This window comes from Rhyacophila brunnea, unplaced genomic scaffold (assembly GCF_057557595.1).
Source record: "Rhyacophila brunnea isolate RB1 unplaced genomic scaffold, BYU_Rbru_1.0 scaffold_5, whole genome shotgun sequence".
Taxonomy (NCBI): Eukaryota; Metazoa; Arthropoda; class Insecta; order Trichoptera; family Rhyacophilidae; genus Rhyacophila; species Rhyacophila brunnea.
The window spans coordinates 50,692,197-50,709,025 of NW_028233170.1; the positions used below are offsets into that span (position 1 = coordinate 50,692,197).

General features: G+C 31.9%; 1 protein-coding gene across 1 annotated transcript; it reads left to right on the top strand.

Moving 5' to 3' along the window:
- The first annotated feature begins 1,681 nt into the window (after positions 1-1,681).
- On the top strand, positions 1,682-14,449 carry LOC147066551 (dehydrodolichyl diphosphate synthase complex subunit DHDDS-like). Its single transcript, XM_085955265.1, has 4 exons — positions 1,682-2,072; positions 2,457-2,590; positions 7,806-8,130; positions 13,471-14,449. Exons 1-4 carry the CDS (start codon positions 1,884-1,886, stop codon positions 13,672-13,674), a joined length of 852 nt encoding a protein of 283 aa, XP_085811391.1. The 5' UTR covers positions 1,682-1,883; the 3' UTR covers positions 13,675-14,449.
- Positions 14,450-16,829: the final 2,380 nt, after the last annotated feature.

The window sequence follows — 16,829 nt, forward strand, 5'->3', positions numbered from 1 at the left end:
TTTATTTTTTGTTTGGTATTCTTAAAAATATATTTAACTCTGAAATGAAATATAAAATCTCTGTAAATAATGAATGGCATTAACTAGCAGTAACAGTTTTTACTTTAAAAAACACATCGTATATTTTGGGTTCATATACTATGCATACGGCCCTGGATTTTTCGCAATAAACAACCATTTGACGTTTGATGTAAAAGTTGTGAATTCTTATTGTAAAAGATCTTTTAGGAAAAACTATCAATGTATAAATAATTAATAGTACGCATATTGTTCCGAAATGCTGTTACTCGTTTGTATTCTTCCAATTATAAACACATTAAGAAACTACAAAAAATGAATTCTGTGCAAGCCATTTATGTGGTAGCACTTGTATAATATATAGTTTTAAAAATGGGTCTATTAGAAAAACTGAACGAAGAAACTGACATAATATACAACGGCGAATGTAATACCCGATCGGGAACGTCGTCTTCCTTTTATTCTAACGAGTTTTTGTCCTCCCAGACTGGAGAACCGTCGTCTTTGCATCTTGGGCAAGAGAATGGAGATCTACGCACTTATTATGAATCTGCAGATATGAATTAGTATTTTTTTTTTAATTAATTTAATCGGATTACTTAACTACATAATATTATGTCTTCTTTATTTATAATTTTGACAATTATGTCACTATAAATACCTAGCTGTAATTTTGTATTTTGTAACAAATAAAGTTTACCGACCCATCATAATATGTGTTATTTAATTTCCTTATCTTCATAATATATTCTGCTTTAAGTATTTCATAGAAAGCTTTGCACGTTTCTTGTATCAGTACCTAAACTAAGAGATAGAGCCGATATTCCTGTACCTACTGAACTTTAAATGATCGTCCTGTGGCCAAAAATCTAGGAAAGTGTAGCTGTAAGACGCTCTTCGGCAATTATGCTTTTTCTCATAAGAGTATCTTGCTTTGTAATTTTGATTTTCACTTTATTTAGTAAAAAATCAAATGATGAACTTTTCATTCGTAAATATTTTTTTAAATCATCGGGATAATTTTGACGTAATTCACGAATTAAGGGTAAGTGACAAAAACACCGTATACCTATAGTCCTTAACCCAGACTTTTCGGTTTTTGTTTTGACTTAAATTTTTACCTGCGCCTGCACGTCAAGATACAGCTAGTATAATATTTCTTCTTTGTATATCCATTTATATTGTTAATAAAAATAAAGCTAAACTTGTTCACGCGTTATATTTTGGTTATGTTGTGTGCGGAAGGATTTTATTGAATTGTTTTATCTCAAGAATGGTTTGTTTACGAAACTGTTTTATGAGCTAAATAATGTAAAAATGCAGTGTCTCAAAATAACACACACTCTTGTTAAAACCGTTGAATTGTTGTACGCTCCAGCGACTTCCACGATCACGCCATAATGAACTCGCGATATGCCTTTAGACGCTCAATCCCGGCGCGCGCTCCTCAAAAAATGCGCAAAACGTTGTGCTATCGCAGGATATAGTTGACGTCATGTAAATTGTAGCAGCACACATCTGACACGTGTGATACCACGCGCTCAATACCGGGTTCTGGCGCGTACGCTCCTGAGCATGCGGTAAAGATAATGTGTGTAAAGGCCGCAGTATAGATAAACGTAAAATCTCTTGTCTATGAATCGATGACAGAAACAGAACACGTATATTATCTATGAACAGAACCGACAACCGTCAGATCGAAGTCCTAGTGTATTTTGTTTCTCGGAATTTTATGTGAATAAACATCAAAGGTTATCAATAACAATTCAAGCTTCCTGGCTAATTAAAGTATGTCAAAAAAATATTGAATACCACCAATTCACCCGTTCTTGTTCGATGTAGTCACGTGTCCTAATAAAAATATAATGTCTTGGTTAAGGGATAATACCCTCTCATGGATCCAAATGCTTTGCGTAAAAATTGTAAAAACTGGAAACGTTCCCAGACACATTGCGTTTATAATGGATGGCAATCGTAGATTTGCTCAGAAAAACAATGTGGGAAAGGGCGAAGGCCATTCAAAGGGCTTCGACAAACTAGCTGAAACATTACAAGTAGGTACAAATTTCGAGGAGTTTATATTTAAAGTCTTTATAATATCAGATCTTCTAGTATTTTAACATCTGCATAATGAGCATGTCTCATATTTTACAATTAGTTACCTATAAATGCTGAATACAGGAAAATTTCATCCAGCCTAAATTAAAACGAATTTATGAATATTACATCATTTATCGCTTACTGTCAAGTAAATAGTAAATTGTTTATTGAACATTGAATTTTTTATCAGCCAAGTAATTATTATTTAATTTGAAGACCCATATTTCGGTTATAGTACAGCACATATTACCTAAATTTTATTATAAAAGTTAGTACTTACTTACCCATCTAATTTCAATAACTTCTTTATAATATTGTGTTTGGTATTTATCTTGCAGTGGTGCCTAGATCTTGGAATCCCTGAAGTTACTGTCTATGCATTCAGTATTGAAAATTTCAAAAGAAGCCAAGAAGAAGTAGATACACTCATGTCACTAGCGAGGGATAAATTTCAGAGACTTTTAGATGAGAAGTATGCATTGAATAATATTATACACATACTTTCTTTATAGTTTATGCGCCAAAAGTCTCATAAAGTTTGATTTTCATTTATATAACATAAACATAGAGCCCTCCCAACCAATCCGCCTTGCACCACAGTCCGGACGTAATTACTCAAGGCTGAGGTCACCACACACTCGAGTGTGCCTTGTCTGAGTTTATATGAGTTTAAGTTAAGAATACCCATGCAGAAGAGGAGCACAGAGAACAGACAAAAATGAAATGCTAATATAAAACTGTCAAACGATCTAAGTGAAGAGATCTTCATATTTGCAGTATGACGTCTAAATCTTTTTAAAAGCAATAAAATTGAGCTTTGTGGCGACCAACAGCTGGCTAGACTGGTTTGAGCAGCTCTTCCCTTTTAGTAAATATTTCAAGGCATTCCCAGAGGATGTGGTTTGCATCCTGTACTTTTCTGCCATGTGGACATGTTAGTCAGGTAACAAGTCCAAACTCTAGAGCTTGCCAGCGAACCCACCATCTCCAGTTAAAGTTTGACTGGTGTAGTGGTCAGGGGTCTGAGCAATTATCCCCGATCGGCATGGTACATTAGTGAAAAAGAAATATACTGATTGATGTCTATATCGTGACCCGAGAAAAGAAAAAAAAGATGGTACACATGGTTTATTTATTTTGCTAAGATGGCCAAATAAGGTAACGGCACTAATGGTTGACACATTAAGGTGACGCATCAGTGAAACGCCAAATAATTTTCAACTGTACGCGCGACGAAATTTTGGACTCGCTGCCATTCACTGAGAGAATGTTGACCCGGGCACACGTCACTTTGCTGCGTGATGGCGACGGGTCAATTAATTCTAAAATCGTGTAAAGATGACTAAAAACGTTACCCATTTACTTTAAAAAGAAAACATGTCAATGAATATATTATTATTGTTACTAATAGAACAATAAACAGAACATAAAATGGACGTATGTTGGATTTATATGACAATTAATATTTCGTTTGACAGGCGTCATTTTCACCCGCCACCCGCAATCCGCGCATCGCCTAGCGACGATCTTTTTAGACCGTGCCTCAACTAATGCATGGCCTTAAGAAAAAAATCATGTTTTTTTTTATATAGAAAACACAATTTCTTCATAGATTTAAAAATCAGATATCTTAATCACTGCACAAAACCCTTACTGATTATACGAGGGTGGGTCAATAATTCCTTAGAAAAAAGCATTAAAACAGTTTTTTTTTTTTTTTTTTTTTTTATTTCTCAACATAATCTCCTTGGAGCTCAATACACTTGGTTAGACGTTTCTCAATTTTTTTTAAACCGTCAGAAAAATAAGTTTTCGGAAGGTCCTCAAAATAAGCATTTGTCCGATCGATGACTTCTTCATTTGAAAAAAAACGTTGTCCACTTAGCCATTTTTTTAAGTTTGGGAAAAGGAAAAAGTCACTGGGGGCTAAATCTGGCGAATACGGTGGGTGGTCGACCAATTCGAACTTCAATTCTTCAATTTTAGCCATTGATCGTAAACATGTGTGAACACGGGCATTGTCCTGATGAAAGAGGATTTTTTTCCTGTTTAAATGAGGCCGTTTTTCTTCAATTTTGTTTTTTAGCTGGTCCAATAAAGATGCATAATAATCCCCTGTTATTGTTTTTCCTTTTTCCAAATAGTCAACGAAAATAATTCCACGTGCATCCCAAAATACAGTACCCATAACCTTACCAGCTGATTTTACGGTTTTCGCCTTCTTTGGACATGGTTCGCCTTTCGCAATCCACTGCTTTGACTGTTCTTTCGTCTCGGGAGTATAGTGGTGTATCCATGTTTCATCTACAGTCACAAAGCGACGAAAAAATTCATCCGGATTGCGTTGCATGAGCGACAACAGGGCTTTAGAGGCCACCACCCTATTGCGTTTATTGTCGACTGTGAGCAAACGCGGCACCCATCTTGCAGAAATTTTTTTCATGCCCAATTTGTCATGTAAAATAGAAATGACGCTACCTTTTGAGATCCCTGTAACCTCAATTATCTCACTCAACTTTAATCTTCGGTCACTTAACACCATATCGTGGATTTTATTGATCATTTCTGGTGTAGTCACCTCTACAGGACGTCCTGAGCGTGGTTCATCCTTTGTTGATGTACGACCACGTTTAAATTCATTTAACCAGTTATAAATAGTTGCAAGTGAAGGAGCAGATGTGCCGTGAACTAAATCCAACTCATTTTTTATTTCCTTTGCTGTTAACCCTTTTATATTAAAATGTTTAATAACAGCTCTAAACTCAATTTTATCCATTTTTGTAAACAAGCAAATTTTTTTTTAAATGTACGAGAAACACACAACAACCCGACCAATCTGATTGAAACTTCGCAGCATACTGAATTGGTAGTGCCGCTGCATGAAAACAAACCGCTTACAGTACCAGTCGCGCCACCTGTCGGCTTTTCTAAGGACTTATTGACCCACCCTCGTACTATAATGTGAGAAAATTAGCAGTAATCAAATACCCTTTTTAATAAAACATTTTTGTATCCTATCTTTTATCACTAATGCTTGACATGGCAAAAAAGATGAATCACTAATAATTGACACCTTTAGATACAAATAGTTGACATGGAATATTTTGGTATAATTTACATGTACCCACCTAAATATTTTCTCCTTACCCTTTCTGGTACCTACCTACATATAAATGAAGCATCAACCGGCGACTCGTTTTTGCATTGTCAGAACAAATCATTTTTATTAAATGCCTTTTGGACAACGCAGACATATTTATGATATCTCTTTTTCCCGGGGAATTTAACAAGAATGTAATCACCTTATGAGTTTTTATACTTGATATTATTTCCTCTTTGCTCTATATTTTCACTTTCTTCATCCTTATTGGAGTCTAGATCAGTCTTTCTCAAAGTGGGCGCTGGAGGCTTTCAGGGGGGCAGTAGAAGGCTCAAAGAAAATTAGGGGGCGTTAAAGAAATCTAGAGGGGCGACGGCTTTGCCTAACATCATGTATAGCTGTCTCCATTGCTGTTTAAGAGTATCGAAACATTTTGTCCTTTTATATATATTTTTCTTGAGAACCAAAAGTTGACATTTAATTTACCTAGTAGTTGACATGTGTCTACTATTGGATAGGATGGACGAAAAATATAATTTCTTATATGGAATCAAAACTGAATGTATGTGTATGCCGAAATTGTTGAAAAATCACTCTTATTGCAACTTTAATATTGTGATCACTACTAATTGACATACCCTGTCAACTATTAGGTTTTCTTTATTTTGTGGTCCAATAATTGACACCCATCAATTTTAGGCATAAATTTAAATATATTATCACGAAAACCGTTCAAATCTACACTTTAACACAGTGGTTTCCAAACTTTATGTTACTACGCCTCCCTTTAAAAAAAATTTAATCTTCGCGCCTCCCCCCTTTATTTTATTAAATAATACAGACATTTAAAAAAATATATAAAATAAACAAGGTTTTACTTATTTACTAGGTAGGTACTTATATATTCATTTTTAAATTAATAGGTTTTTCATGCCATGAATGTGCTTGTTTATTAGCACAATCAATTTCACTAGTAGTCAATCCAAATTCTGCATCGTTCATCGTTCATTATTCCTAAATTATACACAGGAGTTATCATTTAAGTAGGTATATCAATCATCATTATAGGTATCACATCAAATTGCAACGCACAACCACATATTTAATAGCCTTGAAACAAGCGCCGCAGGCGACTTTTATTACTATTAATATAATAGTGTGAAAAGTGCATTAGCAAACTAACCAAGAACTCAGTAAATAGACTTTTGTTTGCTTCAATATATTTGGCGCAGAAATCATTTAAAAGTGGAAACATGGCGAACTTATTTTTTTTATAATTCTGATTTCCAAAGCTCTATTTTTTATGAATGCCTTCACTTTGTCTTTTTAAATCAGTGAATGCATTGGTGGTCGTTGCATTGATTTACTCACTCATTTTTTTTTAAATTTCAACCAAACAGAAAAGTATAACAACAAAATTATCGTTCCTAAACAAATTTGCCTCAAATTTCAACATTATGATTTGACCCTTTTATTTTGTTCACGAGATAGCTAGCGCGCTTCACAATAGTAAATAATTGAGGTAGGTATTATAAAATTCGACTCTATATTTTCAGACAGGTTTGCAAACAACCTTTCATAGGAGTGTTTTTTTATGTAGTTTATAACTAGCGGCCGTTTTATAAACTATGCATTTGCAAACTGCAAATCTGTGGCTACATTAATTGTTTTAAACTTTTCGCGCCTCCCCAGGGAGGTGTGCCCCTCAGTTTGTTAATCGTTGCTCTAATATATATTATTACACAGATACCAAAAAAATTGAAGTAAAAACATATTATGTAATAATTTCTTACCTGGAAGAGTACAGCATTCTAACGGATATGGTAAGAAAATTTAAAATACGTGCTTACTCTGTCACACTGTTTACAAAAATATTCGCCATAATGGTTTGGCCCGCAAAGAAATGAGTTTTGACTGATTCATCTCATAATGATGACATTGTACTAAGGCTATTTTCGAATGGATACAAGCACAGGTTTTCTTATTTTAATTAATATATTCCAAAAGTGTCAACCATTAGTGCCGTTACCTTAACTATTATTACACTACTCTAATTAACTAAAAAGTTTAGCATCTGCCACTATCAGACAAAATGTTGAGTATAATATAGATATATATAATATACAAATATAGATCACAAAATGTTACAATTTCAACAAAATTTGGAATCATTTGCAAATTCCAATGGAAAGTTTACCGAATATATTTTTCTATAATAATAAAATGAAATGAAATGTATTATTCATGTATTGACGAAAGAATAATTTGAAAAAATCCTATGACCACGGACATCTCACATACCTACCAAAATATGGGTTTATTCTCAATTTTATAGCAATGGCATTTATGCTTTTTTATTAATATATTTTTGTGTGGTAATGAAATATTGATATCTAGGATGAGAAAAGACTTGGGCATTATGACAACATTTATACATCTTTCCTACGATGTCTACAGATTGTCAGACTTAGCTCTCAAATATACCCCAAATTCTTAATTTTCACCCTTAACACATTTGGTTTATTGTTAATTTACAATTTACATCATCTCTACTAAACAAATATATATTTTTGTATTTTGATTTTAGAGAACTTCTTATGGAACGAGGAGTATGTGTCAGAGTCGTCGGAAGGTTGTCTCTTTTACCCCCAGACGTTCGAGCCTTAATATCAGAAGCAATGCTCCTCACAAAAGACAATGTCAAGGCCAGGCTGAATGTGGCGTTCGCCTATACAGGGCGTGATGAAATTGCTGGTGCTGTTAATGACATTGTTGAAGGAGCCCAACGAGGGTTGCTCAATCCTGAAGATGTGGATGAACATTTATTGGATGAAACATTGCAAGTGTCTGCTCCCGAGCTACTTGTAAGGACATCTGGTGAAGTCAGGCTATCTGATTTTCTGCTTTGGCAGGTTTGTACAAATACGTACTTGCATCATCACTATTAGCTAATTTTTTTCTTTAAGAGGATACACGAGTGAAACTTAAGGCCTATGGGTTCATTCGTAAGAATCAAATTTGATGTAAGCTCCTCAAAAAATAGCCATAAGCTTCAGCGCATATCAAAGTAAAAAAACAAAAAATCGCTTCGCTCGGCGTCTCCGGGAGTAGATACGAAATCAGAGGTTTTAAAAGTGTTGAATTAATAATATTTTTTTTCCTAACATATTTTATAAACATTTTTGTGATAGGTAGAATAAATTATAATAATAAAAATAGTAGACCTCCAAATAAGAACCTCATATTATTGATATGCTGAATTTGTGAAGTGACACCTTTTCTTGAACCTATCATATTGTAGGTTCAAATTCAGTCCAAATATTTTTCAAAAAAAAATCTAATACTTATGTATGTTTCTGAGGTGTTTCAAATTGGTATATTATTTATATATATCGGTGTGTATGAATACAAAAGTTATTCATTTTTTCATGAGCTAACATTACTAATTATAAGTTTAAAACATTCACAAGATGGCATAAAAGATTTCTGTTATTATTGCGTTTTTATTGAATTATAAAAACATGACTCATAAAAGAAAGCAATTCAATGAATATTTGTCGAGGCACAATTTTTTTTAAATTTAGTACGCAACAATCAAGATTTAAGAAACCATTATTATAATAACGTGTATTTGACGGCAGTACGTTTTGGTCGCCGCGGAGGATTTCGGAACATTAGTGTATAGAAAATTAATAATTGGTTCTTTAATTAGTGTATTGGTTTAACGGTATGCAATGTATTAGAATAACTATTATAAATTGTTTTTTTTTTATAATTTTATTTTCTTTTCTATTGATAGCTATTAATTGATAATTGATATTATTATTTGTTAACTTGATAATTATTATATTGAGGGTTTCTTATATCCATCGACCGTGTTAGTCTAATCAACGAGTTCAGGCAATACACAATTCATATAAATCTTGTCACTTGTGATGTGAAGAGTAATATTGTTTTTATTATTCAATGAAATAGGTTCATACCTCAATATATGTTTTACTTGAGTTAAATAATTACTAATAAATGCCTAAGGTGATTCCATTCAATTCAACTCGGCATTAAATATATTAAATTCTAAAAGTTTTGTACTATTTCATTTGAGTCGTTTTATGCGATCCTGGTTTCGCCTTTCGACATCGTCAGGATGCGCACTCCTCAAATATACACTGACAACGAAAGCAGCTAATTCTCACTTAACAATAAATTAATACAATAAAGTAAGGTAAAAACTTTATCACCTACCTATTAAGTCAAAGTGCACAATGAAAAATTTAACAAACAATTAATTATGAATAGTTGAATTGTGGCAGTATGAAAAAAAAAGATTTTACCACAAACCATCTGAAAAATACATACATCATAAAACATATACGTGATTTTGTGCCCCAAAACACTTATTTTATTATTATTTTGACGATTAGGAAAATTATGACACATGTTTCAGTGGCCATTACTATGACAGCATTCGAAAACGTATTTTACTTTAAATTTTCTACAAATTTACTATTTGTGACATAAACCACTTAAGATCGATAATAAATAGACCTTGAAAAATAATATTATTTTGTTTCTATTGATAATGCCAATAAACATACTCCTGGATATGTCCCTTTGAAAATAACAAAACATGGCGACCCAGGTACATAAAAACTGTATTAAGCCCAACCAAGTAGGTATTTATCAAAATAATTAAAGTCCACCTATATTTTATCTAAACTGCTCAAGTCCAAAATATTTTTTTTTATAAATGTTGCACCGAACGAATACCTTTAGGACTTCTTTGTAGCCATCGTGGTTATAAGATTCAATTATCTTACAATATCTCACATGCTGCAACCATTTGCTTAACGGTATGTAATGTATTAGAATAACTATTATAAATTATTATTTTTTAAATTTTTTTTCTTCTCTATTGATAGCATCTAATATAATTATTATATTGAGGGTTTCTTATATCCATCAACCGTGTTAGTCTAAGATCAACGAGTTCAGGCAATATACAATTCATATAAATCTTGTCAGTTGTGATGTAAAGAGTAATATTGTTTTTATTATTCAATGAACTAGGTTCTTACCTCAATATATTTTTTACTTGTGTTAAATAATTACTAATAAATGCCTAAGATGATTCCATTCAATTCAACTCGGCATTAAATATATTAAATTCTAATGGATTTAAGTTTTGTACTATTTCATTTGAGTCGTTTTATGCGATCCTGGTTTCGCCTTTCGACATCGTCAGGCACTATGCGCACTCATCAAATACACACTGACAACGAAAGCAGCTAATTCTCACTTAACCATAAATTAATACAATAAAGTAAGGTAAAAACTTTATCACCTACCTATTAAGTCAAAGATCACTATGAAAAATTTAACAAACAATTAATTATGAATAGTTGAATTGTGGCAGTATGAAAAAAAAAGATTTTACCACAAACCATCCGAAAAATACATATATCATAAAACATATACGTGATTTTGTGCCCCAAAAGACTTTTTTTATTATTATTTTAACGATTAATAAAATTATGACACATGTTTCAGTGGCCATTACGATGACAGCATTCGAAAACGTATTTTACTTTAAATTTTCTACCAATTTACTATTTGTGACATAAACCACTTAAGATCGATAATAAATAGACCTTGAAAAATAATATTATTATGTTTCTATTGATAATGCCAATAAACATACTCCTGGATACGTCCCTTTGAAAATAACAAAACATGGCCACCCAGGTACATAAAAACTGTATTAAGTACATGCAAAGTTTTTCAAATCGCTTAAAGCCCAACCAAGTAGGTATTTATCAAAACAATTAAAGTCCACCTATATTTTATCTAAACTGCTTATCAAAATATTTTTTTTTTATAAATGTTGCACCGAACGAATACCTTCAGGACTTCTTTGTAGCCATCATGGTTATTACATTCAATTATCTTTCAATATATCACATGCTGCAACCATTTGTATTACAATATAATAAATAATATAATAAAACTACATTTTTCTCAGTTTGACATTCAGTGGTACTTTACGAAGTTTGATACAAATCATAACACCTGGCGTGCGTCATGTGGTCCGAACAGAACGATAATGGTATATGTTCAAATAATTGCAACTTGCCAATTTGATTGTTACTGCAATGCGATTAAAGGTCATTTTCCCATGAGTTTCTTAAGTAATAAATAAAAGTAAATAATGTTCGCGGCGGATTAATTTTTGTAAAAAAAAGACGTCGTATCCCTTTGAAATTCCAGACCCTACTAACGAAATAAGATTTTAGAAAAACTGTATGGATTAATCGATCAAATGGTCTCTTTTTGTTAATTTTGCAAAATAATTATATTTCTAAATTGTCTGAAAACAGGATAAATACATGAAAATGTACGACGTGTTTTGGTAATATATCGTCACTAATTGTACCGAATTTATAGGGTTTTATTGATTTTTTTATTGTAAATTAATATTTATAATATTACGTGAATGTTATATTATAATAAAAAAAATATTTTTATTGTGCAGTATACATTATTTTGTGAGAAAAAATCATTCAAAATTGGCTGATGTATACTCAAACTAAAATGGCTTTAAAATCTTTATTTTTTTGATATTAAAAAAAGTACGTGGGTTAATCAATGAAATGTATTATTTGACGCATTTCTTTCATACAATATATACCTGCAAAACTATTATTAAGTTCAACATCCATTGTGGCGTGACAGTCGTTTTGGCCAATTTCGAAAACAGGACCCGACTATTTGTCATTTATTTTAAAAAGTAAAGCGATTCAGAAAATTTTAATGACACAAAAAGATTTATTTGAATATTATTTATTATATTTTAAATAAATAAAGAGTTTATTGTGTATCAGTTCGTTTTAAACGTGCTTTCTATTTCCACGATTCCGAGAAGACAGGAAAAAACGGGTCCAATGGCCTTAAAAAATCACAATGACGCGAGACACTTAACACAGACAATAGCAAATATCTAATGAATAAAACAAAATATTCTAATGGATTTAAGTTTTGTACAGTACTCTCTCAGTAATCCGCCACTCCAAAAACCAGACAAGGGTCCAATTAGTGAAAGTGGCGGATTATAGTGCATACATACAAAATATGGTAAAAATTAAAACAGGTATTTCGTAAATAGTTTTTTTAAGAAATTCGTACTAGCAAATTACGGTTTTATTTACAATCAAAATGAAGTATTTACTAAATTATACATATTTATAAAATAAGTTTATTAACTAAATATTAAACAGTAAATCACTTGACACAACCAGTTGTTCAGTGAGTTAGATATTCTTGAATGGCTTAGGATTCCTGGCTTTCACTATGACCTAAAGCTTCATTTTGTGTGTCCCGGTTGCATTGGAGCACGTCATAATTGTGATGTGGTCCTTGGGCACTTCCCTCCCTGGTACATTACTTTCTTTGCGATGAACGTACTTTTTACGAAGAAGAAGTTTCAAAAATCAACCCGTCTCAATTGCGTTGTACACTTGTACGCGGCGGACTACTGAATTTGACAATTGATTACCAGTGAGCTTACAGAGCTTACGAGCGAACAGAGCTTGACTTTGTGCTTTCAACTAGTAAAAATAACGGCGGATTATAGTAGTTGTCGGATAATCGAGCGGGGGATTATTGAGAGTGTACTGTACTATTTATTCCATTTGAGTCAAGTGGAACTCAAATGGAATTGTACAAAACTTAAATCCATTAGAATTTAAATTCAAATTCCATCAACTACCTTCAGTTGATAGTATTAATAAAACAAAATATATTAATACTATTCACCTGAATTTAAATTTAAATTTTAATGGATTTAAGTTTTGTACTATTCCATTTGAGTCTTTTTTTGCGACCCGGGTCGTTGTCAGTGTGTGTTTGCCTTTTGGTGAGTATACACAGCGCCTGAAGATGCCGAAGAGGTGAAACTCGGCTCGCAAAAAACAACTCAAATGGAATAATACAAAACTTAATCCATTAGAATTTAAAAACAAAATATGATTCTTTCGAAAAATAGATATGTTCATGTGAATAGTATGAATATTTTATGTGTCATCGATAACTCTGTTACACAAAAATTAAGATTTTGAAAACCATATCATATCTTGCATTTGGCAGCAGTTGATTTGTTAGCCGCGGAGGAATTTGAATGATTTTACGGCTATTACATGGCCCTCATTTATAATTATTATACAAAATTTTAATGTTTAATTTGATCATTTTAATTGCAGCTCACTGATACCTGCCTCTACTTCAGTGATGTCTTATGGCCTGAATTCAAAATATGGCACCTTCTAACTGCAATCATATATTTCCAGAAAACGTTTGATAAAACAGAAATCTACAAAAATACTAATGCAAGATGTTCAAATTTCATTAAAGAAATAGACGAGAAACGAATAAAACAACTAGAAATTTATGCTCAGACATCATGATTGTGTTTTATATTCCTATGTAAAAAACTTGTTATTTTGAAAAATATTTATTTAAAAAGATTTAATAGTCTTTTCTTACTACCAACTGAATTGTAAGCCAATATGTATTGATGACAAAAACGATCAATTTATATTAACAATTCAATATAACATACTAACTCACTCATATTCAAGCACAAAAGTATCTATGAGACCATAAAAATCATCCCAACGCCTAACACTACGCAAAAAACTATACAATTCATATTATTGGAACACAATCAATTTTAGTTCCCGGTTTCCCACGGCAAAATCCATACAGCAATCATTGTGTTGTACACTATCACTAAGCTGAAGATCGTCCTGTTTATGCGGATGTTGTAATTTTGAAGAATTGGATGAATCAGCGATTATAATATGCTAGATTCGATGCTATACTTTACTCATTGGAAGAGAAAACTTTGGCCATCTATCCAGCTGCATTTTCAGATTATAAAAAATATGGTAATGTATATCCATCTTGAAATGATTATATTATTAAAAAAAAAAAACGATGTGTGTACTTTTAAGTTGTACTTCTTTGGCGTAACAAAACAAAATAAGCCGTTACCTGAGTCTATTAATATTACAGTGGATTAGGTTGATGAAAACTTACACGATTCATCTGTGTCTCATATAGCACATGATAATTGTAATTTAGTTATTGTATTTGACCAAAACTCATCTTTGTCATACAGTGGTTATAATCGATTCAGAAGTGCCCATGATGAATTAATAAAAAATCAAATTTTAATATATTTTTTGAATTATTTACCAACTCAACATTCACAAAATTTATTTATTTTACTCAATTTTACTCATAAATATAGCCTCAAGTCTTGATACACAATCTTTACAATGAAAAATAAACATACACTACAATATAAATAAAGTTTTATGAATATAAATGAACAGTGTAGAATGTTAGTCTCCAGAAATTTGTTTACAAACATAAACCTATATTTCGTCGCTGCATATTCAATATGTCGTATGTGACGTTTGGCATATTCTGAGATAAAAAACTGTTTTAAAAAATAACCAAAAATATTTTGATACTTACAATTTTTTTTTTTATTAAATTAGATAAAAATATTTCACTTGTTATTAAAGTCTAATTTTCAAAAAAATATCACTATTTCAATGTAAAAAAAAACAATTTACAGATTTTTCTGCACATACGATATATTCTTCTAGCTAGACTGACACAATATTTTGGGATCTACATTAAAATTAGTTAACACTAATACTTATTACAAGAGTTTATTTTAAAATAAATATCTAATATTGTCTTTGTTACAATTTTAATAATATGCTGTATGCTTAAGAAAATTATAAGTACCAAAAAAATATTTTCTGTCCTACGTGGAGCAAATTTGGATGTCTACACAGTGAAGAATACTACATATTAACATACTTTATTTAGGATAATGGTTATTACTTAATATTATGTCTTTGCATTGGATCAAACTCATTGAAAAAACAACATACATATTTTGCCAACCACGGCATTGAACCCACTGCTCAGAAACGGGTGTTTACCAACCAAGCTTCCACGCATATGGCTTTATACACCAAAATAAAATTCATTAATAACATTTAGGTAATAAATAAAATAAAATCATTGTTTTTGCAAGATCATTCAATAAACTAAACTTTTTGTACGAATATTGTTTAATAATTTAATAATTATTCTTGCACAGAAACATATTTCATAGTATTTCAATGCAATGTAATTTAGTTCTTACTTTAGTATTGCGTGGTATGAAATGTGTATACTATGTTATGTTGATGTTTTACCAACTATATAAAGATAGAATTTAAAAAAAAAATTAAAATCATTCTCTATTTGAGGCGTCTAATTACAAAAAGCGACAAGTCCACAATTCAATATTTTCGGGAAACAACGTTTTTATGTTTCTAGCTTCAATTATTTGTTTTAACGTGAGATTTTTTTTCTGTTGTATTCTATGTCGAAATTAGAACCAAATGGCAATTTGTTTCAGCCGATAAACTCTTAAATGTAATAAATATATTCAAAATAAAATTGGACTTAGCGCTACTTGTACTTCACTTTTTAATTTATCCCGCATAAGGCACATATTTCCGCGGCACTGTCATAAGTTTACCAGATGCTACAGCATGGGAGACGCCCTTTTCAATATTGAACGTTCCCTTATTGGTTGACTTAAACACGCGCGAAATCAACCAAGCTTTAAATAATATGAAAAACAGACTTGGCGCTTTTTGTAATAAATCGAGACTTAAAATATTTTTTTTCATAGGGTTATGTCGCGTTTTGGAATTTATAAATCAATACATATTGTGTAAAATTATACAAAGAATACGTGCATATTTTTTTCTTGATTTTGACCAAATGTGGACTTATCGCTTTTTGGAATTAGACGTCTCATTTGAACAAAGATATTCAAATAATGCTTATAAGAGTAATGCATCTCTATTTAATACGACATTCCACGCGCAATTGGTGCATAACCCAAAAGACATGCTTGACATTTATCGCAACATTATAGACCATGGATTTCCAAACTTATTTGATCCACTACCCCTTTTTCAGATAAAAACTCAACGCCCCCATGGAAATCTATAAGCAAAAAGACAGAAAGATGCTGCGGCAAAGTTATGTTCTTTTGAGTACAAATCTATCCTATCCAACCTAAATGATGTTTGAGTACACTCCTTATATTTATTTTGCAAGAATCCATCTGAAGCTAATAATTCCAACAATTGCTCTTCTTCCGCATGCGATAAACCTTCTAGCATGGATGTTGTATCAATGCTTGTTGCACCAGGCGCAGTAATAGCCTGGTGCAGCGCGTACCACCACCAAACTCTTCCCGTACTCCAGGGGGTACGCGTACCACTCTTGGGGAAACACTGTTCTACACCAAGCGGGTAGCACAGCCAATATTATTTGAGTAATGTTTTAGCATACTTTCACATGTCCAGCATGGTCGTTGTAAGTCACTTCCAATCCGCCAGTCGCTGATGACACGCTCAACGGTTTCCGCCATTATGCCTCCAATTTAATAAAAACTAGGAGAAACTGTACAAAATATATCGCCATGTATTGTGAAAATATGTAAAAATAAGTATATGAAGAAGAAAAAGAGCCTATG